This window comes from Cucumis melo, chromosome 8 (genome assembly GCF_025177605.1).
Source record: "Cucumis melo cultivar AY chromosome 8, USDA_Cmelo_AY_1.0, whole genome shotgun sequence".
Taxonomy (NCBI): domain Eukaryota; kingdom Viridiplantae; phylum Streptophyta; class Magnoliopsida; order Cucurbitales; family Cucurbitaceae; genus Cucumis; species Cucumis melo.
The window spans coordinates 719,040-746,549 of record NC_066864.1 but is presented as its reverse complement, the minus strand read 5'-3'; the positions used below and the strand labels follow the sequence as shown (position 1 = coordinate 746,549).

Genomic DNA, 27,510 nt, shown 5'->3' with positions numbered 1-27,510 from the left:
ATTGAATAACTAGATAACGGTTTTAAGAAAAATAAAATAATATATTTTTTATATTTGGTTATGGTACCAAATATAAAAAATAAAGGAAGAGAAGGAATACTATAAAAAAAGTAGCACATAAGAAAGGAAGAAAGACGATGAAAATGAATATCAAATTTATAATACTTAAAAAGATGATCAGGTTATATTTATAATTTTTTTAAATATTTTATTAGAATTAAAAAATCAGTTGCAGAGATTATATAATATATATATTAAATTATGAATTTGGACAAAATTGTGGTATTGTTTAGTTTGTAAGTTGGTTAAATAAATTTTTTGAGTATTGGTTGAAGTTAATTTTAATTTGAACAAACCTTTTTTTTTTTTTTTTTTCTGTATGAAAATTAGCGAGCGAAAGATTGATGTTTTATTATTATTATTATTATTAAAAAATGTAATACTTAAATTTAGGACGAAATCAAATTCTTTGACAAATATATATTTTAGGACCAAATTTATTTATTTTTCTACTAAACCCAATATAAATCGTAAGCAGTGATGCAATGGAGTGTAGTTATTGTCCTCACCAGTCAACGGCGACTAAGAAATAAGAATAATATAATATACCTTTTCCTTTTCCTTTTCCAAATTAAAAAAAGAAGATAAAAGAAACTTTAATTTGTATATAAAGTATAAAACATCAAACGCACTTGGGGATTTGAATACAAAATTATGGTAGCAGATTCGGAATCAAACTACAGTACTCAAAATAAAAAATAAAAAATAAAAAATAAAAAAATATCACGTGAGAATAAAGGTTAAACAACAGCATTGATTCCTTTAAATTTAACTTTTTTATTGTTCTTTTCTATTTTTCACATGTATAATTAAAATCCATCACCTGAATTCAAAGTCGATAATAAAAACTTTACGTCAATAAATTAGGATGTTCCTAAATTTTAAGGATGTATTGTAAAAACTAAACAAATATTAATTCTTTAATTGGATATAACTTTAATTACTAATAAAAAAGAAAAGAAAAACTATAAAGTACTTAAAAGTGATTATTCTAATATTCTAAAAAAGGAATTATTTTAATAAAATTATCGTTTCATTTAAGAATGTTCAAATAATTTGACAAACTGAAAAATTCATACGATTTAATTTAATGGTCTGAACTTTTTAATACTTTTCTGGATCAAGTTAAATTCGAGTTATATTTTTTAAAAACTCAACTCGAAGTTTTAACATTATTAAAAAAGACATTTGTAAAGTAGCAAAATTTTTTATATTAGTAAGCCATTATCACTACATTTTATAAATCGTAAAAATATAAAATAATTATTATACAAAAAGGGTGATATGAACGGTATTTTTCTTTTTTTTTGACCTAATGCAAATTTTCTTTATTAGTAAAAAATATAATTCATAAATGTTATTACAGTTAAAAGATGCTATTTAGATTATATACGTGGTCAATTTCATTAGTTCCGATGCATCGGACAATACATATATTTCAAGGGAGTATAAATTAGAAATCATAATTTATTTTTGTTTTGTAATTTTGATGTCATCGATTTCGCACCATTCCTCAAAACCGGATGAACGGATTCTGGTTCAATGATATTAGTTATTTTCTCGCGTCGTGTTCATAAAAGGAATATGACGAGGCTCACTGGTGTCTGCTGCTCGCTATGATTCTTGTTCTGTAGCTGGATTTCTCGAGCTCGGCCTCTCCATCGGTCTTTGGTGCGTTTCTCTACTGTTTTTCAACTGTCTCGTAGATTTGGCCATTGATTCGCTGTATATTATGGTAAACTGTTGTTTTCTGTTTCTTTGTCCTCTGCTTCTCTTTCCGGCGGTCAGTCGGAGGAACCGAGAAGCTAATCGGAAGCTGATTTTCAGCTTGTTTGTTCTATGGATATCTTCTGGTTTTGTTGAATTTGGCATATCGAGTAATCAACTTTCGCTTTTAGTTTCTTTTATAGTTCTGCATACCACGTATCTGAGATGATTAAGTTTCAATATATTTTGAACTTGATGTTATTGTCTTCTGGATTGTACCTGTGATTATATTAATACGGTTATCTGAACTTGGAGAAATGTACCGTTGATTGTAGATGTGCTTATATTTTGAACTCGACGTTATTGTCTTCTGGATTCTACCTGTACTTTATATTAATACGGTGTTCTGAGCTTGGACAAATGCATTGTACTGATAAGGATGGATTTTAGTTCTTCTTTTAAAGTTATTGGAACTTTTCTGTTTGGTTCTGTGTCACAATTGGCGCCAACTGCTGATAATTTTTCTCAGCACGTGTCGACAACTTGACCACTGAATTGTGTACAGAAAAGCTTGACGATAAATGATCATTTACGAAAAAAAGTTGAGTTTATGAAGCTATGTTAGACCGCTGTCCTCCGTTGCAACGAGCATGCTATTCTGCTTAGAACACAAATTTGAGGACTGACTAGATTTTCTGTGTTAGGTTCGTCCTAGTGGAAGGTTGACTACGGCAGGTTAAGCAACCTGCAGTGGGCGCAGAGTTGGAGTAGGAAAGTGAAAAGTAGATCGAGAATGGCTTTTGAGCCATTTGTTTGGTATTGTCGGCCAGTCGCTGATGGTGTGTGGACGAAGGCAGTGGAAAATGCTCTTGGCGCTTACACACCATGTGCCGTGGACTCTGTGGTTATTGTTATTTCTCACCTGATCATTCTAGGTCTATGCCTCTATAGAACATGGTTGATCAAGAACGATTTTAAAACACAGAGGTTTTGCTTGAAGTCGAAGGCATACAACTACATGCTGTGTTTATTGGCTGCGTACTGTGTATTTGAGCCTTTATTCAGATTGATTAGGGGAATTTCAGTCTTGAATTTAGATGGGCAGGATGCACTTCCTCCATTTGAGGTAAAGTTTTCTTTAGACATTAAGAATTCTTTCTAGATGACGTTTCTTTACTGAATTTAGAGTATGCAAATTGGAAATATGTTTACATGTGGAAAGTCAAAATCTGTTTTGTATCTTTTACTTTGCAATTTAGTCAAAATAAAAAAATTGAAGTCGTTTTAGTCCTGAAAAATTATATGAGGTGTTATAAGATATATATGATGTGTGGAGCGAAAGAATGGTGCCTTGGTCCGTATATTATCACTTTTAGAAACCAAAGAAGATTTCAGGGTAAGAAAGATTGAGATATTGTCAAAGTTTTTGATACATTAGCTAAGGAGACGTAATTTTGTTTATCTTTGGACATATTGGGTGAAAGATCATTGAGTTCAATGAATTAAACATTATGCCCTTTTGTTTCAGGTGGTTGCCCTGATAATTCAGGCTCTTGCTTGGTGCTCTATGCTTATAATGCTTGTTGCAGAAACTAAAGTTTATGTTTATGAATTTCGTTGGATCGTAAGGTTTGGAGTTGTTTATATATTAGTAGCAGATGCTGTAATGCTCAATCTTATTCTTTCCGTGAAGGATTTTTATGAGAGGTATTTCTGATTTTTAATTATTGTAAGAATATGTTTAACTTTAATATTATTATAATTAATGATAGCTGAATGCCATCTTACTGCATAGTTCCTGCTGTTCTGTCTTTGGATAATTAGTTGCTGTCAAAGTTAAAAATTACACTGTACCTAAGAAGATGCATAAAGTATTAGAAAGTGGAGCTGAGATATTATTTTGTCTGTCGTAACAGAAAGAAAAGTAAAGAAAATGAAAGCAATTAAGATTATAGGAGGAAATTTAACTGAATGTAATGCTTAGATAATTGTAAATACGTCAAGCAGATTTATAATCTAGTAATGTAGTACATATATCGAACTGGATGACATTGTTATGCTTGTGATGATCTATCAATCTTGTGATTGTTAAATTATTTTCTCAAGCTAGTAATCAGATTTGGAATTTAAGTGTAAAAGTTTAGCTAGTTTCTTGAGCTTGCATTTAGACACATAACACTGAACTTCTGATTAACGGTTCTACTTATGTCCCTGCAGATCTGTCCTATATTGGTACATCAGTGAAGTCTTTGTCCAGGTTGGTTTCTTTCTGCTTCTCATCCGTTATACAACATCTGCATTATTTTGCAATATATGGTTGGGGAAAAGAGTTAGGAGCTCAAATGAGTAGTTCAGTGAATTTTTTGATAGGGGCTATAATCAAAGTGAGCCATATTTTGGTGTTGGACTGTTAAAACTTTAAAAGCTCCGTCTCCATGCAAGCTTGCATTGTAATGAAGTTCTTTTCTTCGCAACTATGTTTAATTCTTTTTTCTTAGCCTTATTTGTCATACTAATTCTAGTTAAAGCTGTGGAATATAATACTTGTAATAAGATCAATTATTGTCCTTAATTAAGCATCTAGGGGTCCAATAAGAAAAATCAAATATGTAATGCTAAAGTTTGATTTAGGAGTCATGGTTTAAAATTTGTTTTGTTCTGTATGTGTTGTGAATAGGTTGTTTCTTGCTGGTTTGTTCAAGTTTCTGCTTCCGTTGTTGGTTGGTTGTGTGTATTTTGGTCTCGATTAGCTTTTGGGTGTGAGATTTGATCTTGTTTGGCTGTTGCTTTTGGGTGTGTATTGTAATGTTTCATTTTATCAATAAAAGAAAATCTATTTCTTGTTTCGATGAAGAAATTACTGAAGACCTCCTAACTATTATTTTATATTGTTTCCATTCGAGTTTTCTTTTTGGTCTAGTTTTGCAACCATCAAGTTTTCCTTTTATTTTGCTATCGCTTTGCTTTTGCCCTGTTTGAGGATTACTATGTTTTAGTTAGGAATCTCAATGTAATCTTATTCCTTGTTTGATGTGTTCTTGGATATGATGAGGACACTACGGAGGTGTCAACCTAGTTGAGATGTCCGGGTGTGCCTCTTGATCATATTTTGGTTTTATAGTTAGGAGTCACAATGTAATCTTATTCCTTGTTTGATGTGTTCTTGGATATGATGAGTACACTATGGAGGTGTCAACCTAGTTGAAATGTCCGGGTGTGCATCTTGATCATTTTTTGGTTTTATTGTATAATTTTCTTGTACTTTGAATTATATTAATAAAGAAGCCGGTCTCCTTTAAAAAAATAAAAGGTCAATAAAAAATTTTATTTCTTAAAAATAAATCTGTATTGATTTTGAATCAAAACAAAATATTTTCATCAATTCAGTGAAACTGAAATCTTTAAAGAAGTAACCCATTGGAGTTTGAATTAGAGTTAATTATAAAAGGGGTGTATTTTCTAAATAATTTTAAAATACCTTCATTTGTAACATAAAAAATGTATGTTCTTAAATTTCTCATTCCACCTTGTGAGCTCTCTTATGAGACTTTCTTCTTCTTGTAGGCTTTGTTTGGTGTTCTTTTGGTGGCATATGCGCCTAGCTTGGATCCTTATCCTGGCCATACCCCTCTAAATAGTGAATCTGTTGATGTTGAATATGAAGAACTTCCTGAAGGGGAACAAATATGCCCTGAGAGGGGTGCTAATTTATTTTCAAGTAAGTACTGTCTACATAAAATCCCACGGTAATTTTTTCATGAGATGTGGAGAATTGGAGATAAATTACTATATTGCATTATAAATGACGTAAATAATGTGTACGGACGTCATAAAGTATTGGCCTAGCAAGAGCTAAAAGGTTTCTTAGGAATGGGGGAAATTTTACAGGCAAACACTATATTTATAAAGTACTAAGAGGAGATAAACTGTCTGCCAATAGTCCTAAAAAATATGGTAGGTCATAGGAAAGTATTGTTAACTATTTTTTTTTAAAAGAACCTTTATGCATTTGATGAATTAGTTAAGTTGATACGGTTAACATTCCAACTGCTTTAAAATTCAACATTTAAACGTTAAATTCTTAATTTATCCCCAGGCTGTCTCTAATTGGTTATTGAACTTTAAAAAGTGTGTAATTGCCAAGACGTTTCTGAAAATTTAGTCCTGTACCTAGCTCATTCCTGAAATTTGTGTCTAATACCTTAAAATTTCAATTTAAGTCTAATAGGGTTCAAACCTATCTGACATTTTTCTTTTACAATTTATAGACTTATTAGACATAGAGTCTAATCTTGTTTTTAATCCTCAACCTTCCAAAATGTGTCTAATAGCTTATGGGAGTATCTACTGGACACAAAGTTGGGGAGCTAGAAATTGAAAATGGTTAAATATACCCGGGGCTATATTTTTTTGTATGTATGCAAGTATGTATATACTTCTATAAGTATGTGTATGTATGGATATGTAATTATGAAAAGGGGATCAGCAGGCAGATGATATCTCAACAAGATTTAAATTTCGCTCGGTTTTGCATGGAAACCCAATCACTTTGCTCAAGAATAAATATAGTGCTCTTCCAATAATTTGTTTTGTTATTTAAAACATATTTTAACTTTCTAATTGTGATTACTTTATTCTAGAAACTACTTTTGCGTGGATGAATTCCTTACTCAAACTAGGATATGAAAGGCCACTCACAGAGAAGGATGTTTGGAAATTGGATTCGTGGGATCGAACTGAAGCATTATACAATAAGTCTGTTCGTCTGTCTCTCTCAACATAATTTCTTCCGTTTCTTGCTCATTCAGGATCTTATTTACTGTTCTCTGTAGCTTCCAGAAAGCTTGGTTGAAAGAATCTCAAAAATCCAAACCGTGGCTTCTTAGAGGATTGAACAACAGCATTGGAGGAAGGTGAGTAGACCATGAGTGGCAAATGGTTTATTTTTGATTGGATTGCTATTCCCCCGTTTCTAATGATAAATAGTAATAGAAGTTTTCTGATGATATTTGGTAAACTATCAATTTATTAGGTGTAGTCTTCTGTTATGTTTTAGTTTCTTATTGAAAATATTTTTCTAGTTTTCGTTGACACATTTAATTAATACATCAACACTTGTGTTATGGCATGCACATTTTTCAATAAATAATCAAAGAGCATGTAAAGGCGATATTGAATATCCTTAACAATTATCTTGAGATTCCTTTTTCAACTGTTACATAAATTAAACAAGTGATTGAACATAGCTGTTTTTGAATATGTTATCATTTTGAAGGCAATAACATCACAATTTTTACGGAGTGTTATTTAATAATAATTTTTGAAAAGAACAGGTCACAAAGTTTTTGAAAAATAATATTTGGAATTAGTTAAGTTTGAATTAATGAATAATAAACTGACAAAGTGAACTCACGAAGTAAAATTTTACAATGTTTTTTTTTTCCGAAATATTGGGACATGAGTAGTGAAGAGACTTGATCTGATATTTTCATTCACTTACATATGCATCAATGCTTTTAAATGTGATGGATTATAAGAGGTAAAAACAAAAGACACAAACTTACTTTCTCGGTAATTTATTTTCAAGAAAAATGAACGATGATCAAATTTCTACTAAAAAGGTATTTTATCATTACATGAAGTGCTGAAAAATGAAACGGATGTGTGCTACTTCCTTTTAGCTTATGACAGGAATACTACAGGTTTTCCTGCCTATTCTTTCCATTGTCTAAAATTAATTTTCTCTTCTCTCTTTTCCATTCAATAGGTTTTGGTTGGGTGGCTTCTGGAAGGTAATATGATCTACATCTTGAATTTACCAAATTATTTTGGGTGTGTTGAAAAAAATGTATCCATTTATTACCAAACATGCTCCCAATATCAGAACATTATTTTAGCCTTAGCAATTGTTATTGATTGTTTACTGGTTTATCTCAAAGAAACGTTATATTTTTATTCTTAATTTGAAGGGAGCATATTTTCCATCTTAAAAAAAAGGATAGTATTAAAGAGGTTCACAGGAAAATTGAATTCAAGTACTGTATTTTTGCATTGTCCTTGTCCTTTCTGTTTGACTAGCATGTTTTTTTTGGAGTCGTTGCTGGAGTGTTTGACTAACATGTTGTGAGAATTGCAGATAGGCAATGATGTTGGCCAATTTGTGGGACCTGTCATCTTGAATAAACTTCTTGAGGTTGGTGAAGTCTTTTTTTGCTGGTGCGTTGTGTTTTTTCATCACTGTTGAACATCTGATATTTGGTAGTCCAACTTGTGGACTCGCATCTCATACTATTTATTGTTTTTGGTAGCACTGTGTATGAATGCTGATTTATTGAATCTTTGAAGACATATTAGGCCTGTTTAAATTTTTACTTTCAACGTCTTCCTGTTTGGAATGAGGCAGATTTTCCCCCAACAATTATCTCGTGAGAGACAGCTTCTAACTGTTCCACATGGACGGACATTTTCTTAAATAGTTTAATTTAAAGAAAATAAGCATCTTGTTTTCTGTGACATTGTGTGGGAATGGTTGCTGAAAGAAATGTTGACAAGTTATCATCCTAGAAATGAAAATTTTGAAGTTTCATTTCACCAGACATGAAGAAAAAATAAAGGCAGTCTGGAGATGCTTGGCTATTTTATGCAAGCACATGAACGAAAATAAAAAGGTCCTCATTGGTTGGAGGTGAGTGTTGAGTAAGCGAACATTAGGTGAAAAAATGATACTTTACGGCCTAAAACAAATATCTGAAATTTAGTGACCAAAATGAAGCAAACATGGCATTTGGGAACCAAAATCGAACAAACCTAAAAGTATGAGGAACCAAAATGAAGATCTAACCGAATAGTTTGGGTTTCTATAGAAAAATGAATTATGAAAATGGACGATCTGCTATATTTGATTGATTGTAAGAAAATAATTATAACATGGTTCGGGGCCTTCACTGGTCCTTAGGAATTATTTTATGTTGTTTCTATATTATGTATGTACTTTGAGCTACACAGAACATGGTAAATAAGCACTTTTACCCTCTTCTAAAGTCAATAAATGTTGAAGCACCATCTCTTCATCAGCCTCTAGAAACTGACCAAAAGAGAGAAAATGCAACCCAAAGCAGCTGCCGATCCCAAACTGAAACAAAACGAGGGAGCCAACTTGTCAAGATGTTTTTTGCCACTTTGCATCGAAGTGTATATATATATATATATATATAATATTTTTGAAGAAAATCGCCTAAATAATAATTCCAACCCATCAAAACCGAGGCCTTCCCAATGTACCAAGGGCTTTAGCTTGCTGCCAAGTGCTTGTTATAATCAAAATAAGACTTCCACCACAAGACAATATGATGTATTACCACCAAACCAATTTTCTCCTCAAGAGACGAGTGTCCTCATTAGGAAACCAAGAACTTCACTTTACCAAAGTCAATATTAGATACTTGCTTGTTATCTTGGTTAGTGCATAGCATTGGCACATAATTCAGCTAAGAAGGGTATTGATTAAGAATTTACAACGCCATGAAAGTTTTAACTTTGTGAGAATCGTTAAGCAAGCTTTCCTGTTTAATTTCATCCCAGTATTTGTTCACGTATTTCTTTTGAATACTTGCAGTCCATGCAGCGTGGGGAGCCATCTCGAATTGGTTACATTTATGCTTTCTCAATACTTGTTGGTGTGGTATGATCCAAATTCTTGTCTTATTTTGCTAAATCTATGCATGTCAATAAGTAGGTTAGTATTTGATATTAATATGTACCATCATGACTTCAAAAGATGGTATACCTTATTATTTTGACAGATCTCATTAAACTATAAATTTATTAATATGCCAAAAAAAAGATTTTGGATTTTTGGCTAACATGTATGACTCAGTGGCAATGACATGTATTCCTTATCTTTAGAATCGGAGGTTCAAATTCCCATTCTTCCACATTTGTTGTATTGGAAGAAAAAAAATATTTTGGTTGTATTATTTTATTGTAATTATTGACCATAAAATGTTAGTTTTAAATATTTCATATCTGTGTTATCGTTTTATTTGTTTATTTTTAATTTGCAACAGTCTTTCCTATGAAAGACCTAGCTTAGCTCATACATTTTTTAGTTTCTTGCTTGATCTAGGTTAGAGCATGTAGTTTTTCTACTCATGTCATATGGCTTTAGTAGGTTCATCTTGCAGTGCATGCTGCAGTTTGATTAGACATGTCGGACACATCTAATGGCTTTCACTTTGGATACAGATCTTTGGAGTGTTATGTGAAGCACAGTATTTTCAGAATGTGATGCGTGTTGGTTTTCGACTGAGATCAACCTTGGTAATTTTGACCTTATGTCTTATTTCTTATGTTTGATTATCAGTTATCACCAATGTGAAAATTGAAATGTTGCCGTGATGATCTCTCTTTTATCTTTTATAATAATGCAAGTTTGACATTTTGAGTGAGAGGTGTTTTAGCTGAGTGAACTTTTTTTAGTCCTTGAAACCATTATGTCGTTCTTTCTTTTTCAAAATAATAGTTTGTTATTTAAAATTGATCCTCAAATCTTTAGTATTTGAAATAATATAATCTCTTTTCTCCATGTCTTTGAAAGTGATTTGATTGATCTCTTGATAAAATTTTTATAAGCTTTCTTTGGAAAGCCAGTACCGAAAAACCAGGCCTTAATTTGGTAAAATGGGAGCATTCTCCTTCCTTCTAGTTAAATGGGTATGGAGATAACAAAATGAAAAGTTAGCCCTTTGGAGAAGGTTCATTGATGCAAAATATGGCCACCTCGGCTGAGGAATTGAATCCTGTCCTCCAATGCCAAAGGTCAATGAGAGGATATTATCAAGCATCACATATTCTTTTTTGAGAGGGTCTCTTACTAAAGTGGGCAATGGAGCTCGTATTTTCTTTTGGAATGACTTTTGGCTGAAAAGTTGCCCTCTTGCTAGACGTTGCCCTCTCTTTTTTGCCATATCCTCAACCAAGCTCTTCATGGTGAAGGATTTTCCCGGGTTTGAGTGCCTCGTATGGTAACATTATTTGGAAAGCTCGATAAATAAAGGTGAGTGTTCCGTAGAAAAACTCAGAATATTTTGTAGACTTCAGCAAAAGATGCCCTTTGCCTCTTTGGGCCTCAACTAACGTGCGTTGTGCCAAAAGGAGATGGTTGGAAAACTGGCGGCATCCTACGAGGGCCTTTTTTGGGCTCCTTGGATGAAAAGGAACCAATTAGTCTTTCATGGAAAGGAGCTTTTTAAACAAGCCTAAACATGAAAGGCTCTTCAAAATTCCGGAAAGGAGCTGACTTTTGAACAACTTTTTGATGCTATAGTCTGTTTTAGTTATAGCTTGTTGTAAATGTTCTCCCTCTTCCATCTCTATGGAAGCAAATTAAAATGTTGTTCTCTCCCTCCTTTTGAATTCAACACAAGGGTTGAGAGATTAGACCATCGACTTTTGAGATGACAATGGTGTCTTCATCCACTTAGCTAGGATTAGATCCACCTTTCAATAAGTTCTATGTTAAAATTCAATGTAATGCCTCAGAGATGTACTGAGGGCGTTTCTTAGTTTTGAAGATCTCCATTTTTGTTTGCTTTTAAGTGCTATTCAGAATCATGACCACAAGTTCAATATTTTTATTATCATATTAATGTGTGTGTGTGTGTATTTTGTGGCTGTTGGCCTTTTCATTTAACTGCTATAAAGATAAGTTAGTCTATCATATTGGTTCCATGTGCTCAGGTTCTTTATTTAGTTCCTATCCAAGGCACAAAGCTGTGTCTAAGAAAGGTTATCCTGATACGGATATGCTCTATATTCATTTTTAGGTTGCTGCTGTTTTTCGCAAATCTCTGAGATTAACGCACGAGGCTCGCAAGACTTTTACAACAGGAAAGATAACAAACTTAATGACTACTGATGCTGAGACACTTCAGGCACTTTCGAACTTTCGTACACTTTTATGATATATATGTATACAATGCATTTTAATTTCTTTATAACTCTTGTTTTTGTTCTCTCTATGCACTTCTCCCATTTAAATTTCATATTTGACTGTAAAATGCATTTTTATTGGGCTTACTATTAGATGTTATAATAAAATTTTCCTTCGCTCATCAACTTAAGCTTTTGGGTTAATCGTAATTTAACACTTACACATGGTTCTGCAAATTATCTTTCTAATTATTTGCTAAAACTTACCATAGTTTTTTTCTTCTTCTTCTTTCTTTTTTGGTCTTGGTAACCAGTTGACAACCCAGTCACTTCATTCATTATGGTCAGCTCCATTTCGCATTACCGTTGCAATGGTTCTTCTTTACCAGCAGTTGGGAGTCTCTGCTCTTTTTGGTTCATCGCTTCTAGTTCTTTTGTTTCCCATACAGGTATGTATCTAACAGCTTTTAATATTGAAATAGTTTCTTAAGCAAGCGTAAGAATTGAAGATCAAAATTTAAATTTGGTTTCTACCTTCATGTTTCCTTGTATTCACACCACACTTTGAATCATTAATAATCTCAATGCTTGACGGTGTTTCTAACAAAGTACTTCTTTGATTTTAATTAGGGTTTCTTTTTCTTATGTTGTGTCTGATACACAACCAGTGGACTTATATGTATTTTTTGTTCGAACCTTTTTGAACTATTTATGTCCTATTGCTAAATAGCTGTAGATTTAAGGGATTATGCATTTTTTTTAAATTACGTAATCTGGTGTCAAGTGAAAGGAAGGTCGCGAGAAATTACTGACTGGGCCCCTCTTAACTTATTTGTCACCTTTTCCATTCATATTTCCTTGGTTTCTACCATCTACCCCCGTGCCTTCAAAATCATGCTCAAAGAAACCATTTTTCTCAATTTAAAATCTCATGTCTCACCATTAGGGATTGTTTGGGGCGCTGAGTTGAGATATGATGCCTGAAATCCGTATGTCTATGAGTTCATATGTCAGTGTTCGTGTATCTGGTGCAATTTTTTAAACTCTAAATAATCTGCTGTTATGATGACTATTTTTGTTTTGAAACTTTTTTTATTCAATAGTTCTACCCATTTTTGTTTGAATAAAACATGGATTGCAATTGTTTTCTTCTATTATTTTTAAAGTTTTACTTTTTTCTTTCTTTCCTTTTTTTTTTTGGGTAATGTACAACAAGAAACCACTACATTTCTTGTACGAATATGAAATGAAATGGAAAACCAAAGAGAACAAATCTCTATTTTATTTTTTTATTTTTGTTTTGTTTTTGCCCCAACTGTTTGGTCCACTGATCAACTACATGCATACTTTTCCACATTTCTAATATTCATTTGATGTGAATTTAATTAAGTAAAAATATAATAGAATATATATATTGTTGTAAAATTACCATTAAATTTACTTTAGCATTTTCTCTTTCTCTACCATTATATAAAAATTTTCCCTCTTGTAATATGAGCATTTGCCTCTCTTTTCTTTTTGAAACGGGGACAAGCCTCTTTATTAATAATAAAAAGTGAGACTCTTGCTCAAAGTACAAGAGTATTATACTAAGAGCAAAATAAGAAAAAGACAAAATCATCCAAACAAACTAAACAAAGATGAATTCGGGCGATATAAAAGGGAAACGACCAACAAACAATCACAAAGAACATGCTAATAAAGCGAAATCCAAAAGAAAAATTTAAGCTAAACAGAACTAAAATGAAGAGATCTAAATAGAAATCATAACGAAATATCTCTCATAAGGAAACCATTCAAATCTAGAGACTTGCAAGAAAATGCAATCGGCAATCTCGAAGCTATCATGCCAAAGTAGTCCAAAAACCAGAAGAGGCTCGAAAAAGTCTTTCAAAATATCAGCATCAGCAAAGAGGCTTTACTTGCCCACACATGAAGAGAAAACCTGGAGAGTCTAAAGATGGACCAAAATCAAGAAAACTAGAAGAAAACATTTAACGGCTTAGACAAGTTTGACTTTCTAATGGTTTGGCTTCCACTACCCAACCAGTGGAACTACTTGCCATTCATTTGACTGACACATGGCTTTTTGGCCATACCAGATCTCCAAAAGCGGTAACACTTGGCTTTTGGTATGCATATGAGGCAGAAGAAGACTCAGACGTTTCAATACCAGCCACATTCCTGCCCAGTTTTTCTCATAGTCTACCTTCCCTTTTCCTCTTCCCCAGTCTCTAATATTCCACAAGCTATTTCAGATAGCATAAAAAAAAAAAAAAGCACCCCAGTCAACAAGTTGCTCTGCCCACTTATCAAAAGGAACCCCCAGCGATTTAAGAAATTTTACAGAAAAGGTTGTCTTTTAGGCCCCTTGTGATCCAGGAAACTATCTTTGTGGGGCTGAGTGAAGGAAAATAGTAGGCTGTCCCCTTAGACCAGAATTATGCCACAATCATTGACTAAAGACAGTAGGTCCTTAGGCAATTCCGAAGAGACTTTCATAGGGGCATGACGGGTTCTTCAAATAGTGCAGAAAGGTCAGCCCCTTCTATCTCTGCATTAAACTTATGATCAAAATCACTTAGAAAACCCACTGATTCTTCATTGTCTCTCTTTATTTAAACATTAATAATATTCAGACTTGTTTCACTTTAAAAAAAAAATTCATTATATGAAAAGTTACCATTAAATTTATGTGACTGGGAGGAGGCATCCACATAGTTTGATCAACCTTCCCCGTTTGTCTTCGGTCATTGGTAGCTGGTTTATTGTATTCGTCGTAGTGTACTTGATACATACGCTTCTTAGTGCAGGAGTGTTATCTTGACCCCTATTATGGCTATCGATTAAGTTTTGCTTGCATTTATTTCTGCACTTATGATATTGTTTCTTCATGCATCCATTGACATCTTAAGAAAGTAGGTTTTTCATGATGTTGTACTCACTAATTATTATTTTTATCTTTCAACATGACATCTAATCTTTATGCTATTGTATTTTGTGGTTGCAGACACTCGTGATCAGCAGATTGCAAAAACAATCTAAAGAGGGATTACAACGTACAGACAAGAGAATTGGTCTCATGAATGAGATCTTAGCTGCAATGGACACAGTGAAGTATGCAATATAGTAACAAAATACTCAAGTTTTTATGGTCTGAAACTAGCTGAATTTTATTGATTGTTGTAAATGGATCAGATGTTATGCATGGGAGAGTAGTTTTCAGTCAAAAGTACAAAGTATTCGAGATGATGAGTTGTCATGGTTCCGTAAGGCAGCACTTCTTGGCGCGGTATGTTTATTTATTTCTAAATGTTATATTCTGTTCACTTCATTACCTATGAAAGAGACAAAAGCGCATAGTTAAGGTTGCCACTTGACCTTCTAATGGAATACTTGAATTTGGGAAGAAAATATCAATATATTTCTACTAGATGATATCAAATTAAATTTGTCATCACCATCAACTTAAGCTTTTAGGTCAATTGATTTAACAATTTGTTTTATATTATACATAAAAATAAAATACAAGGACTTTTAACCAATGTGTTTTGATCGTCAACACTTAAATTTGCTACTGGATCATCATCACTCCATGAGTCTTGGAAGTTTTTGACGAAAAAACAATAGGAACTACTTCCTTAATCAATCTCACCTTTGAATTCGAAAATGAGATATAAGATCTGGAAAAAACTTAAGAAGGATGAAAATTTGAAGGGATAGAACTTGACCTTCTAGCTGCCAGCGAAGGAACTTGTTCCAGAACACATCTTTCCTCCAAAACATCTGCGTTGACTTAATCGTTTTCTAACAGAGATGCTAGAAGCTTAGGATAGGCTGGAATGGACAAGAACTTTGATAGCAATTGCATTGACTTCATTGTTTTCAATATCAATAATTAGCTTTGTTTGCTTTTCAGGAAAAACAACAAGGAAATTCTTTTATTTTTATGAGTTTCATTTTGTAGGGGTGAAGGGTAAATTGTCTGCTATAGGTGGATATATAATTTAATAATGACAATGAATTATCAATTGTAAAAATCAAGTGAACTTTTTGCTCCATTCTTCACATCTATATTTTAATGATTTTATTATTCATTTTGCAGCTTAATGGTTTTATATTGAATAGCATCCCTGTTTTGGTTACTGTGGCTGCTTTTGGATTGTTCACGGTTCTTGGGGGAGATTTGACTCCATCTAGGGCTTTTACGTCACTTTCTCTCTTTGCAGTGCTGCGATTTCCTCTATTCCTGCTTCCTAATATAATAACTCAGGTTCTATCTCTTATTTGCTTTTCAATTTTTAGCTTTTAACCATTTTTGGCTTGGATATTAGCCTGTCATTTAGCTGTTCACATTGGAGTTTCGTGATATGCATTTAATTATCACGTTTCTCTTTCTATTTTTGTTATTTAGTTTGTTGCTTTTCTTCTTCTCTCTCCCTCTTTTTGTGGGGGTAGGGGGTAAGAAGCTGTGTTAGTAAACAAAGTAAACTTCTCTGCCTACATCCACTTGCCGCAAAATAAATTGTGGCGTGCTACCATCCATCATGTCAAATGAGATTCAGAGCTGATTTGTGCCAGAAAACTGAACTACATTGGATGCAAGAAGATTGGACATGATTGATAAGAACTTCCAAATCATATAGCTGGTAATGGAATTGACGTGCTTAAACTGCAATATGCTATCCGTATCAAGAAAACAGGAACTGAGATGCTGGTCCTGATGGATTAGAGGAGGATACTGAGCTGAATGACTAATTTGGACTTTGGAGCAGGGGTGGTGGATATCAGATGGTTGGCAACATCCAGCGAGAGGGTGGAAAAATTATTGCCTACCTTTGATGGAAGATTAGATATGATATGGAAGTATTTCTAGATTGTCTGAACATTATGTGTAGCCTGGAGGATCGCAAAGTGAAATTAGTCACCTTAATATTTGAGGCCGGTGTGCTAGCATGGTGCATTTTCAATTCAGTTGCTGGGGAATTGACAGACAACTGATGCTGATATGCATGTGGAAGCATTGATGAAAGGGTTTTTCCTACAAACTACAGACGGCTTTTATATGAGCAGTATCAAAATTGTAGATGAGGACAGCAAATTGATTAGCAAGGATACAGAGGAAGTTTGTAGGCGCAATAAAGAAACAATTAGGCTGACAGGGAACACCAGTAACTAGGTTGAGATTGAACAATAAAAAAGAGAGTACCTACATCCCATAATATTTGACCGAGGCCATGACTATGGCTCCTAAACTTCAGCGACAACTTCAAGATACTTGTTTCAAAATTTCTGCTAACAATGACTGAAAGCATAGGAAGAAAGAACAATTAGGGAATATGAATTCATTTCAACAGAAAGGAGGATTCAGGCAAGCTGTTACGAGACTATTTAGGGAACATCCCAAAAAGAACGTAGAAGGGGTTAATAACAAAAGAAAAAGTATCAATTCCTATGAGCTAAGGATGTTTGCCTACGTGGTTATTACCTAAATGCTGCTTTTCTTTGTTTATAAGTTTAGCTCGTTACCTTCAAATTTAGTAGGCAAACAGCTATTAACACTTATAAATAGCTTGTTTTAGAGCTGATGATTATCCACTCTTCTAGCGAACAGTTGACAATCACGTTTAGATCTTTTGTTAATATCTTTTGTCTTTTTTTCTGGTTAATCTCTAGTTGTCTTAAAATGAATTTCTTAGCTTTCAGATTATTTTCATTTGGAACTCAAGCATACCCTTATCGACAGGTTTTGTTTAGTATGTTCATTTTCAATTCAGTTAGAGAAGAACTATCTTCTTGTCAATTTCTAACTTCTGTAATGAGATCAGTAACTGCAAGGCTATGCAAATGGCATATTATTTATGATTTTATGGTTATTTCTATTGTGTTGCTTAAGAAGCTATTGATTGACAGGTGGTAAATGCCAAGGTATCCTTAAAGCGTATGGAGGAGCTACTTTTGGCCGAAGAGAAAATTCTGCTTCCAAATCCACCTCTAAATCCACAACTTCCAGCCATCTCAATCGAGAATGGATATTTTTCTTGGGATTCTAAGGTGTCTTCTCTCTTCAGTAAAGATTTTGTTTTTCCGTATTTTGATTTATCTATTTGGACAGGCATAGAAAAATATTAGGTTATTTTGGTTCATTGTTCTTGTAGAGCTTGTGATTGCTTTTTGTGGTGTAGAAAGAATAGTTACAAAATGTGCATTGAAGTTCTCATAAGAGGTCAATGATAAGAGATTTTCTTTACAATTGTTTTTTTTTTTTTTTTTTTTTTTTGTGTTTTTGTTTGTTTGTTTTGTTTACGTTCCTTTCTCCACAAACTCCACAGAATTACTCAACTTTAAAGCCTTGTTTTCCTTCCTTGGAAGAGGCAAAGGGGAAATGATTTTTCTGATAGAGTGCTTAGCATTCCTCGAGGCCTCGGGCTACCCTATTGAAATACCACTCACCATAGGTTTCCTCCCAAGCTCTTTACTCTCCTTTAAAAAGATAGGATCTAGATTTTGACTTTCTTTCAGCCCAGAAAGCACCCACGGCTTCTTGTACTCATTAATTCCTTTACTGGGTGGTTGGTGCTTGGTATGTAATAATGAGCAGAGAGAGAACATAGCGTCTTAAATCTGTATATTACTTGATATGATAAAGACACAAAAATAACTAACATGTAATTTTCTTTTTACTTTATCCATTTTTTATGAGAATTAGTTACATTAAGTTTACTATAAAATAATTTATTAGAATATTAATATTTTTAGTTCTTGCTGTCATTGGTTTCGGTAGCAGTAAGCTATTGAGTTTTCACATTTCGATACAAGGAAAATTTCAATTCTAATAATTACATATACGAGAACAACTGTTAAGCGTAGAAAAAGAAGGGAATGTATTAATTCTTTGTACTAAAGTATCTAGTGCTGTGAGTGCTGTATATTTAATTTATGCAGCAGTTCACAACTGCTTACATATTCAAACATTATGTTGTGTGATCTATCAGTAGAAGAAGTTTGATCACAATATATCTTTGTCCCAAGGAGGCAAAATGTCCATTTTTTTTGTTTCTCGATATGTTTTCTTTAGTCATTGCTTTTGCATATATTGTAGTGCAATTATCTTCTCTCCTTACCAACATCAACAACTCTCTGTTATTGTTGTTGTTTTTCAATGGCTTAACTTTTCATTTGGTCATTTATTACTTTATAACCAGGCTGAGAAACCTACTTTGTCAAACATCAATTTGGACGTACCAGTTGGTAGCTTAGTCGCAGTGGTTGGAAGTACAGGAGAGGGAAAGACATCCCTAGTATCAGCCATGCTTGGGGAGATTCCGGCCATGGCAACAGATACTAATGTTATTATTCGGGGAACTGTTGCATATGTTCCACAAGTTGCTTGGATTTTTAATGCAACGGTTAGTTGGAATAACTTGCAAAAGAGTAGAGATGAGCTTTTATTGTTTTTTTTTCTGATCATATGCATAATTATTTCCAAGTCCTCTGAGATTGGGATACCAGTTTTAATATGTAACTTCTCTTAAATTATAATTGTTATTATTTAAAACTATTTTAGATTGAAGAACTTTATAATTTGTTATTAACATGTTATATTTATGGAACTCAAATTTTATTTGTAGGTGCGTGATAACATCTTATTTGGCTCTAGTTTCGAATCTGCTAGATATGAGAAAGCAATAGATATAACTGCACTGCGGCACGACCTCGACTTATTGCCTGTAGGTATTTTAGTATAGCTTTATATCAACGTGGGTTCTTCATGATAATAAATTCAGCATTGATCTTCTTTCTTTTGTTTGCTATTAGGGCGGTGATCTTACTGAAATTGGAGAGAGAGGAGTGAACATTAGTGGTGGTCAAAAGCAAAGAGTTTCCTTAGCCAGGGCAGTGTACTCCAATTCAGATGTGTACATTTTTGATGATCCCCTGAGTGCTCTTGATGCTCACGTTGCTAGAGAGGTATATGTACCGCTAGAATACTAATCTCCTTGATTCTGATTTTGTACTAAATATATATGTAAGTGTGTAGTCTCCCATGTGTTTTAAATTTATGAATTTTTGACGTAATTTTAGATTAAAGTTCCGCTGATTTATAACCTACAAAATATAGGATAGGTTGACATCTGCTTTTTCTCTCTCAGTTAACTTACTCAAGTCTAGTTCATGCTCTTTTTTGGTGTTCGACTTAAGTATTTCTTCTATTTCATCTAGTTTTATAACTTTTATGAGAAGCAATAATTCTATGAAGTGAGTTTTATTTTGCATTTAAGTTTGCTCTGACGATTTAATTATTTGAAAAGCGAATAGCAATTTCATCCCCACCTCCGGTTGTAATGCACGGAGATTTTGCTGTGGGGTTGACCTATAATAACTTCATACTGTTAGTTGCTGTTTAAAAAGTACTTATTGTTATGCTAGCAGCCTAGGGATATTTTTCTGTCATGTTTTTCCCCATTTAAAAGGGTAAGCATTGGGCTCGGTTCTTGAAGTTGTTATCTGCCTTCAGTATTTTCTTCACTATCATTTACTTTGAATAGAGCTTTGACTGTACTGGCTCGTTTGAATTTTCTTGTACCATTCTAATGCGATCATCCAACCATTGGCAGGTTTTTGAAAATTGCATTAGGGGAGAATTAAGGGGGAAAACGAGAGTTCTTGTGACCAACCAATTGCATTTTCTCTCACAAGTTGACAGAATTATCCTTGTTCATGAAGGTGTAGTGAAGGAGGAAGGAACATACGAGGAACTTTGTGAAAATGGAAAGTTGTTTCAAAGACTAATGGAAAGTGCAGGTAAACTGGAAGAAAATGCCGAGGAAAAGGAAGATGGTGAAACCAGTGATGCTAAAAAACCAACAGAACTTGCTGCTAATGGGATGGGAAATGATCATGGAAAGGATGTGAGTTCTTCAAAGAAGCGTAAAGAAAACAAATCTGTTCTTATCAAGCAAGAAGAAAGAGAAACGGGTGTCGTCAGTTTGAAAGTTTTATCGAGGTAAGAATTCTTGACCCATTGTCCAGTTGTGTATTATATAATATATATATATATATATATATATATATATTTGTATTTTTCTTTTTCAATTCATAAATCTTGGCACGAGTGTACGCCCTTTGAACATCATTGTTAGAAAAATTCTTTTAAGAACTTCTGTACAGAAGGGGACTATTAACCAACAAAGACAACATTATCGGTGGATATATCTCTTCTCTACACCATGGCTAGCTCATAATGCAGCTACGACAGAAGAGTGCAAATTGAACAACGATGGAAGTCTGTGAAAAGAGATTCACTTCTGCCAAATATCTTTCTGCCATTGGATAATCATTCATTACTGATGTGATGGCTAGAAAAATTAAAATTAGAAATCCCGAACAAGGCAAAAAATTCATTAATACAGACTCCAACTAACTGAAACAACTAAGGGACAAGACGTCCATTTTCCAAAAAAGAGGGTTTTCATCACCCAATCTGAACTATTAGTAAAGATGGAGGTTTATTTATTTTTTAATTTTTTTTCCTTTTATAATAAGAAAGAACTATGCATATTCACCAAAAATTCAGAAGGATCAACGGGCAAGCATTTTCTTTTAATTTAAGTCAAAAGAACTAATGGACAAGACGTCCATTTTCCAAAAAAGAGATTTTCCCGCTATTTTTTCATCATCCATCTGTTTTCTTTTTATTTCTTTCAGATACAAGAATGCGTTAGGAGGCCTATGGGTTGTTCTTATCCTCCTCCTGAGCTATGTTTTATCAGAAACTCTTCGAATTTCTAGTAGCTTATGGCTAAGCAATTGGACCGACCAAAGTGATCTGGTAGCAAGTGAAACTTTGTTCTACAACACGATATATGCAAGCCTATCATTGGCTCAGGTACCAACTAATATTTGTGCAAGTTAATCCCCTTCTTCTTCTTGATTGAGGATTAGCATTGACTACTGCTTTTTTCTCGTTGATGTATATGATAAACTGTCCTTACAAACACATGGTTGGTTTTGGCTTTAGCCTAAAAGGAACATAGTTTTTGCCTAAAGAATTTTTTATGTCTAGGTATTTGTGACGCTGGTAAATTCTTATTGGCTGATTGTGTCAAGCATATATGCTGCAAAAAGGTTACATGACCAAATGCTTTCTTCTATTCTAAGAGCTCCAATGTTGTTCTTCAACACCAATCCTCTTGGGAGAATTATCAATCGGTTTGCTAAAGATCTTGGGGACATTGATAGGAATGTTGCCCCTTTTGTCAACATGTTCATAGCGCAAATTTCGCAGCTTCTTTCAACCTTCGTCTTGATAGGAGTTGTGAGCATGTTATCGTTGTGGGCAATCCTTCCACTTCTGTTATTGTTTTATGCAGCCTATCTATACTACCAGGTAATTGGAAATGCATCTTTTTATGGTTACTTTTGGATAAATAGTAGCTTAAATCATTGTTTAGTTATCCAAGTATACATCCAACTTTTTTACTTAATTTTAAAATTAAACTTCTCTCTTTTCGATTTTGAGTCAGCATCCAAGTTCTACCCTCCCAATTAAAAGCCCATCTTTAATTTCAAAATTAGGCTCATATAGGACTGGCTTGTTCAGTAGGTGGGCTATGCTTTTATATGTTTAGTAAAAGCTATATCTTATAAGCATTTTGCAAGAAAAATAGCAAAAGAATTCATGATTATGTTTCTTAGAATTCTTTATAAAGTACAACAAATGTGGTGATGCACTCTCAAGTGATTTATTTCATGGCCAAAAGATACAAAGAGCTGCCATTTTTATGGACATGGCAGAACAGAAACTGGTAAGTCAATTCTACAGCCGGCTGAGCTGATAAACAAGTCCTAACTACCGATAATCAAGAACTAACACAAGAATTTTAATAAATGAAACTATCTAGCCCTTCCAAGTCTTTTGCAAAAAATTTTCTATTCAAGTTTTATGTTTAATCCAAAATGCCACTGTTTTCTGATTAGTTCTTATGCTCATTGGTTGAAACTTTTCTCTGTCTTATCATTGTCTTTCTACTTGGAGCATTAGTCTGATTTCATTATTTCATTGAAAAACTTTGTTTCCTGTTCAATGAAAGGAAGAACCCATTAATAGTCAAGCTTTCAAAAGCATTATGTTATTGTTGTGAATTTTTTGCTTGAGGGGTTATCGTGTGATTATATGTGAAAATCTTAACAATTTCAAGCATTGAACAATGGGTACACAATAAGCTTATATTTAAAGGTAGTTACAAGCATCGAATAGCATGGGCATATATATTCAAGGGTTTATTTTTTATTTTTTATTTCCTTTGAATTTGTTGTAGAGCATGGCAAGGGAAATAAAGAGGCTAGACTCCATCAGTAGATCTCCTGTTTATGCACAATTTGGAGAAGCTCTAAATGGTCTTTCCACTATTCGTGCGTACAAAGCTTATGATAGGATGGCTGATATTAATGGAAAAGCCATGGATAATAACATTAGATTTACACTTGTAAACATGAGTGGAAATCGATGGCTTTCAATCCGTCTGGAAACAGTTGGTGGCCTTATGATATGGTTTACAGCAACTTTTGCCGTGATGCAAAATGGCAGGGCAGAAAACCAGAAGGCTTTTGCATCCACCATGGGTCTTCTTCTTAGTTATGCTTTAAATATTACAACTTTGTTGACAGGTGTTCTAAGGATTGCCAGTATGGCTGAGAATAGTTTAAATTCCGTAGAGCGTGTTGGGACCTACATAGATTTACCTTCAGAAGCTCCACCAATTATTGAAAGCAACCGCCCTCCTCCTGGATGGCCTTCTTCTGGACTCCTAAAATTTGAGGATGTCGTCTTACGTTATAGACCTGAGCTCCCTCCAGTCTTGCATGGACTATCTTTCACAGTTTTTCCAAGTGACAAGGTTGGCATTGTAGGAAGAACGGGTGCAGGAAAGTCAAGCATGCTAAATGCTTTATTTCGTATTGTTGAACTTGAAGCGGGAAAAATATTGATAGATGGTTTCGATGTTGCAAAGTTTGGGCTGTTGGACTTGAGGAGAGTTCTAGGGATCATACCACAAGCACCTGTTCTATTTTCAGGTACACAATCTATGTTAGCTGCCCATGTCAATAATATATTATAGCTGATATCATTTACTACTTAGTTAATCGAACTGCATCCAACATTTTCTTTTTCTCCATCATGATACATCATGATGATAAATCTAAATACTGTAAAAATTCAGAATATTTGTTTCCTTGTTGGAATAAATTAGATTTCATTTGATAACTATTTGGTTAATAGTTTTTGGTTTTCAAAAATCGTATTTGTTTTTTTAATTCACTCTGTCCAATTACATTTAAACTTTTAGCCAAATTCTAAAACTAAAATTAAAATTTTAAAAAGTATTTCTTTTAGTTCTTTTATATCTATATGCATAAACTGAGGCAAATTTATCAACCTGACTAAACAGTGCTGACAATGCTCATGCAGACATTTGCTGCCTGCTTGAATGTAGTGTTTTCAATTTGCTTTTTTGTTGACGCTAATTTAATATGGCTAGTGAAAAAAATACAAGTCAATTTACGACCTCCATTTCAGAATACTAGAGAAGATAAAACCCTGATGAACAAACAGTACTAGAACTACATTGAAAAAGTAAAAAATAAATTTTGTAAGAAGAGCCAAAGCTGTGATACAAGAACTGAAAAGTAGCTGTTTAGTTTAGTTTTTTTTATTTTTATTTTTTTGGTTTTTATTCAAGTGGACTAGAATTAAAATTATTCAGTTTATGTATAAGTTTTTGCCACCCTCCCCCATCTCATACGCGCACACACACAAGAAAAGAAAGTTATAGATACATGTCAAGGTTTTAAACTTAATAAACTGCCTATATTATAAGTTTTTTTTTATATATGAGAACTCTTGGTCAGATAGGTATGAGTTAGTTATTATTATTTTCATTCTCTTTTTCATTTTGTCTAGGAACGGTCAGGTTTAATCTAGATCCATTCAACGAACACAATGATGCTGATCTTTGGGAAGCTCTAGAGAGGGCACATTTGAAGGATGCCATAAGGAGGAATACCTTTGGCCTGGATGCGGAGGTATATCATGATGAGCTTCGTGTTATATGCATGTGTTATGTGATGGAATGAACTAAATGAAATAGTGTTACATCTGTTTGCAGTTTGATTGCTCAAGTCTACAGTTTTCTATTAAAATACGAACTTAAGGTCAATATCAGTACAAAAAAAAAACTTTTGGTGAAAAACGTCGGATGGAACAGTAAAATTGTGATGTCTCAATCATCCAGAGTGTTCCCAAAAGCTTCCTTATAATAAGGTTCCTTGCTGTGTGACTTCAAAATAGAATCAAAAGAAAGTGATAAAATCGTTAAACTTACCGAATCGTTGCAAATCTTCATCCCTTATGGGCCAAACAATCCTTTTACATGCATCTACTAGTAGTAAAAAATTCAGTCGACATCCTCCTCCCACAAAGATAAGCAACAAAACTAAATCGTGTAACTTGTTTGGTTGCTAGGTTTCTGAGGCCGGGGAGAATTTTAGCGTTGGACAAAGGCAACTTTTGAGTCTTGCTCGGGCACTACTTCGGAGATCGAAGATTCTAGTTCTTGATGAAGCAACAGCGGCTGTTGATGTTAGAACTGATGCTTTGATTCAGAAAACAATAAGGGAAGAGTTTAAATCTTGTACGATGCTCATTATTGCACACAGGTTAAATACCATCATAGACTGTGATCAGATCCTTGTACTCGATTCTGGTCGGGTATGTTAATTTGTTTAAAACTTCTTAAACTTTCAAAATTGATTCCTTTTATATTGTATCTTTGTTTTAATTTCAAGTTTGTTGATTCTGCGGTATCTTAGGTTTTGGAGTATAACACTCCCGAAGAACTTTTATCAAATGAAAAAAGCGCTTTTTCAAAGATGGTTCAAAGTACAGGAGCTGCGAATGCCAAATACTTACGCAGCTTAGTACTGGGAGGCGAAGGTGAGAAAAGGTCAGGAACTGAAGAGAACTTTAAGGTAAATGGACAAAGAAAATGGCTGGCTTCCTCGCGGTGGGCTGCAGCAGCTCAATTTGCTTTGGCTGTCAGCCTTGGATCTTCACATAATGATCTTCAAAGTTTGGAGGTACAAGATGAGAATAGTATCCTTAAGAAGACCAAGGATGCCGTAATAATGCTACGGGGAGTTCTAGGAGGAAAGCATGATACTGAAATTGAAGAAAGCTTGAAGGGACATCAAGTCTCTACCGATGGGTGGTGGTCGTCTCTTTTCAGAATGATTGAAGGTATTGCCAAATCTTCCCATATTTATACCCATAAGTACTTTAAGTATCCTTCCTTATAGTAACCACCAGCATAGAAGTCTAGGTTAAGAGTTAGGAAGATCATGATAAATAAACATTCATTGCAATTTAAAAAGTAGTAGATATGCAATATCCATTTATGGGAATCTCAGATATTTTGAGTAATAGAATTTCATGAACGAATCTATTTCTTTGTTAAAATACTGTGGTTTTCCCTCTCCAGGACTTGCTCTGCTAAGCAGATTGGGTCGAAACAGGCTTCAAAATTCAGAATATGGCTTTGAAGACACGAAGTTCGATTGGGATCAAAGCACGATCTAGTTATTGACCGAGATTCGGTTAGGTTAACGTTAGCTTGAGACTTTCTTGATTCCAATTGTTTAGTTGTTGTTTCTTTGCATTTACGTGGCAGCAAAGAATGGCTTTGGGAATTCGGATTTTGGACATAATACATGATTCGTGCAACTTTTAGGCAGTTTTTTTATCTCTCTTTTTTCTTAATAAAAAAATTATAATTTCTATGAACAGAAACAGGAATAGAAATTAAGAACCCTGTCGGATTCTTTAGGCCAAAACCAAATGCCAATTTAGACAACTTTAGTCTTGGTGGTAATGACAGCTCTCAAGATTACTTCAAGCCTCGGCGAGAGAGTCGAAAAAAAAAAAAGAAAAAAAAAAAAAAAACTAAAGTATCATGCAAATTGCAAAAAACAAAGCGGTAGTTGCAATTTATACTCTCAGATTCTTAATTGTAAAAATTGAGTTTTCAAATCTAGCAGTCTTAAAATTGGAAGACCAAACTTATAAAACTGTATAAATTTGAAGAATCGATTTTTATGGTTTGGAAATCCAATTGACCATGAGCTTATTAACAAGATTTTACTCTAAATTATGCATTATTTTTACCACACGTTAGATCATTGAACTGTTATTTTTTTAAAATTGTATTGAAAAATTAAATTTGAGGTAACTTTTAAATTTAATTTGAAGTATACTGGATTATTTTAAAATAAATGAACTTGTTGGTATTTAATAGAAATTTTAGCCACTTAAATGTCATTTTGGATGATTTGAAATCAGGTTTTGTGTTTAGATATATATTGGATTCGGGTGGATTTTAAACTTAAAAAATACTCTTCCAATTTTACCCCAAGATAATGTTAACAAACTCAAAAGATTAAGATAGCTAAAAAGATCATTCTCTATCATCTTTTCAACCACTTTTGTTATTTTCTTCATCTACGTTAATTTACAGCTTAGTTTTTGTTACTAGATTCTCTACTTTATTAACTGTTGTTTCCTTTTGTCTTTTACCATAACACTATTTTAATTAGTTTTTATCTTTCTTAAAATATTTTAGTAATACATAAAATGACTGCTTATTAGAATAACATTATCTTTTATTTGTTCAACCACTAATAACTATACATTAATAGAACTGTGTGACAAGATCGATACTTAATTTTTCTTCACCTTTTTTTTTCTTTCTAAAAACC

At 33.5% G+C, this 27,510-nt stretch overlaps 1 protein-coding gene across 1 annotated transcript; it reads left to right on the top strand.

Moving 5' to 3' along the window:
- The first annotated feature begins 1,537 nt into the window (after nucleotides 1–1,537).
- LOC103484325 (ABC transporter C family member 2-like) lies at nucleotides 1,538–26,489 on the top strand. Its single transcript, XM_008441349.3, has 28 exons — nucleotides 1,538–1,731; nucleotides 2,472–2,893; nucleotides 3,296–3,474; nucleotides 3,985–4,024; nucleotides 5,332–5,485; nucleotides 6,408–6,522; nucleotides 6,600–6,680; nucleotides 7,535–7,559; nucleotides 7,904–7,960; nucleotides 9,383–9,448; nucleotides 10,012–10,086; nucleotides 11,592–11,699; nucleotides 12,012–12,146; nucleotides 14,708–14,814; nucleotides 14,896–14,989; nucleotides 15,803–15,970; nucleotides 17,611–17,751; nucleotides 18,903–19,106; nucleotides 19,329–19,427; nucleotides 19,516–19,668; nucleotides 20,316–20,704; nucleotides 21,406–21,586; nucleotides 21,764–22,087; nucleotides 23,019–23,775; nucleotides 24,662–24,783; nucleotides 25,223–25,468; nucleotides 25,570–25,996; nucleotides 26,238–26,489. Exons 2-28 carry the CDS (start codon nucleotides 2,561–2,563, stop codon nucleotides 26,333–26,335), a joined length of 4,878 nt encoding a protein of 1,625 aa, XP_008439571.1. The 5' UTR covers nucleotides 1,538–1,731; nucleotides 2,472–2,560; the 3' UTR covers nucleotides 26,336–26,489.
- Nucleotides 26,490–27,510: the final 1,021 nt, after the last annotated feature.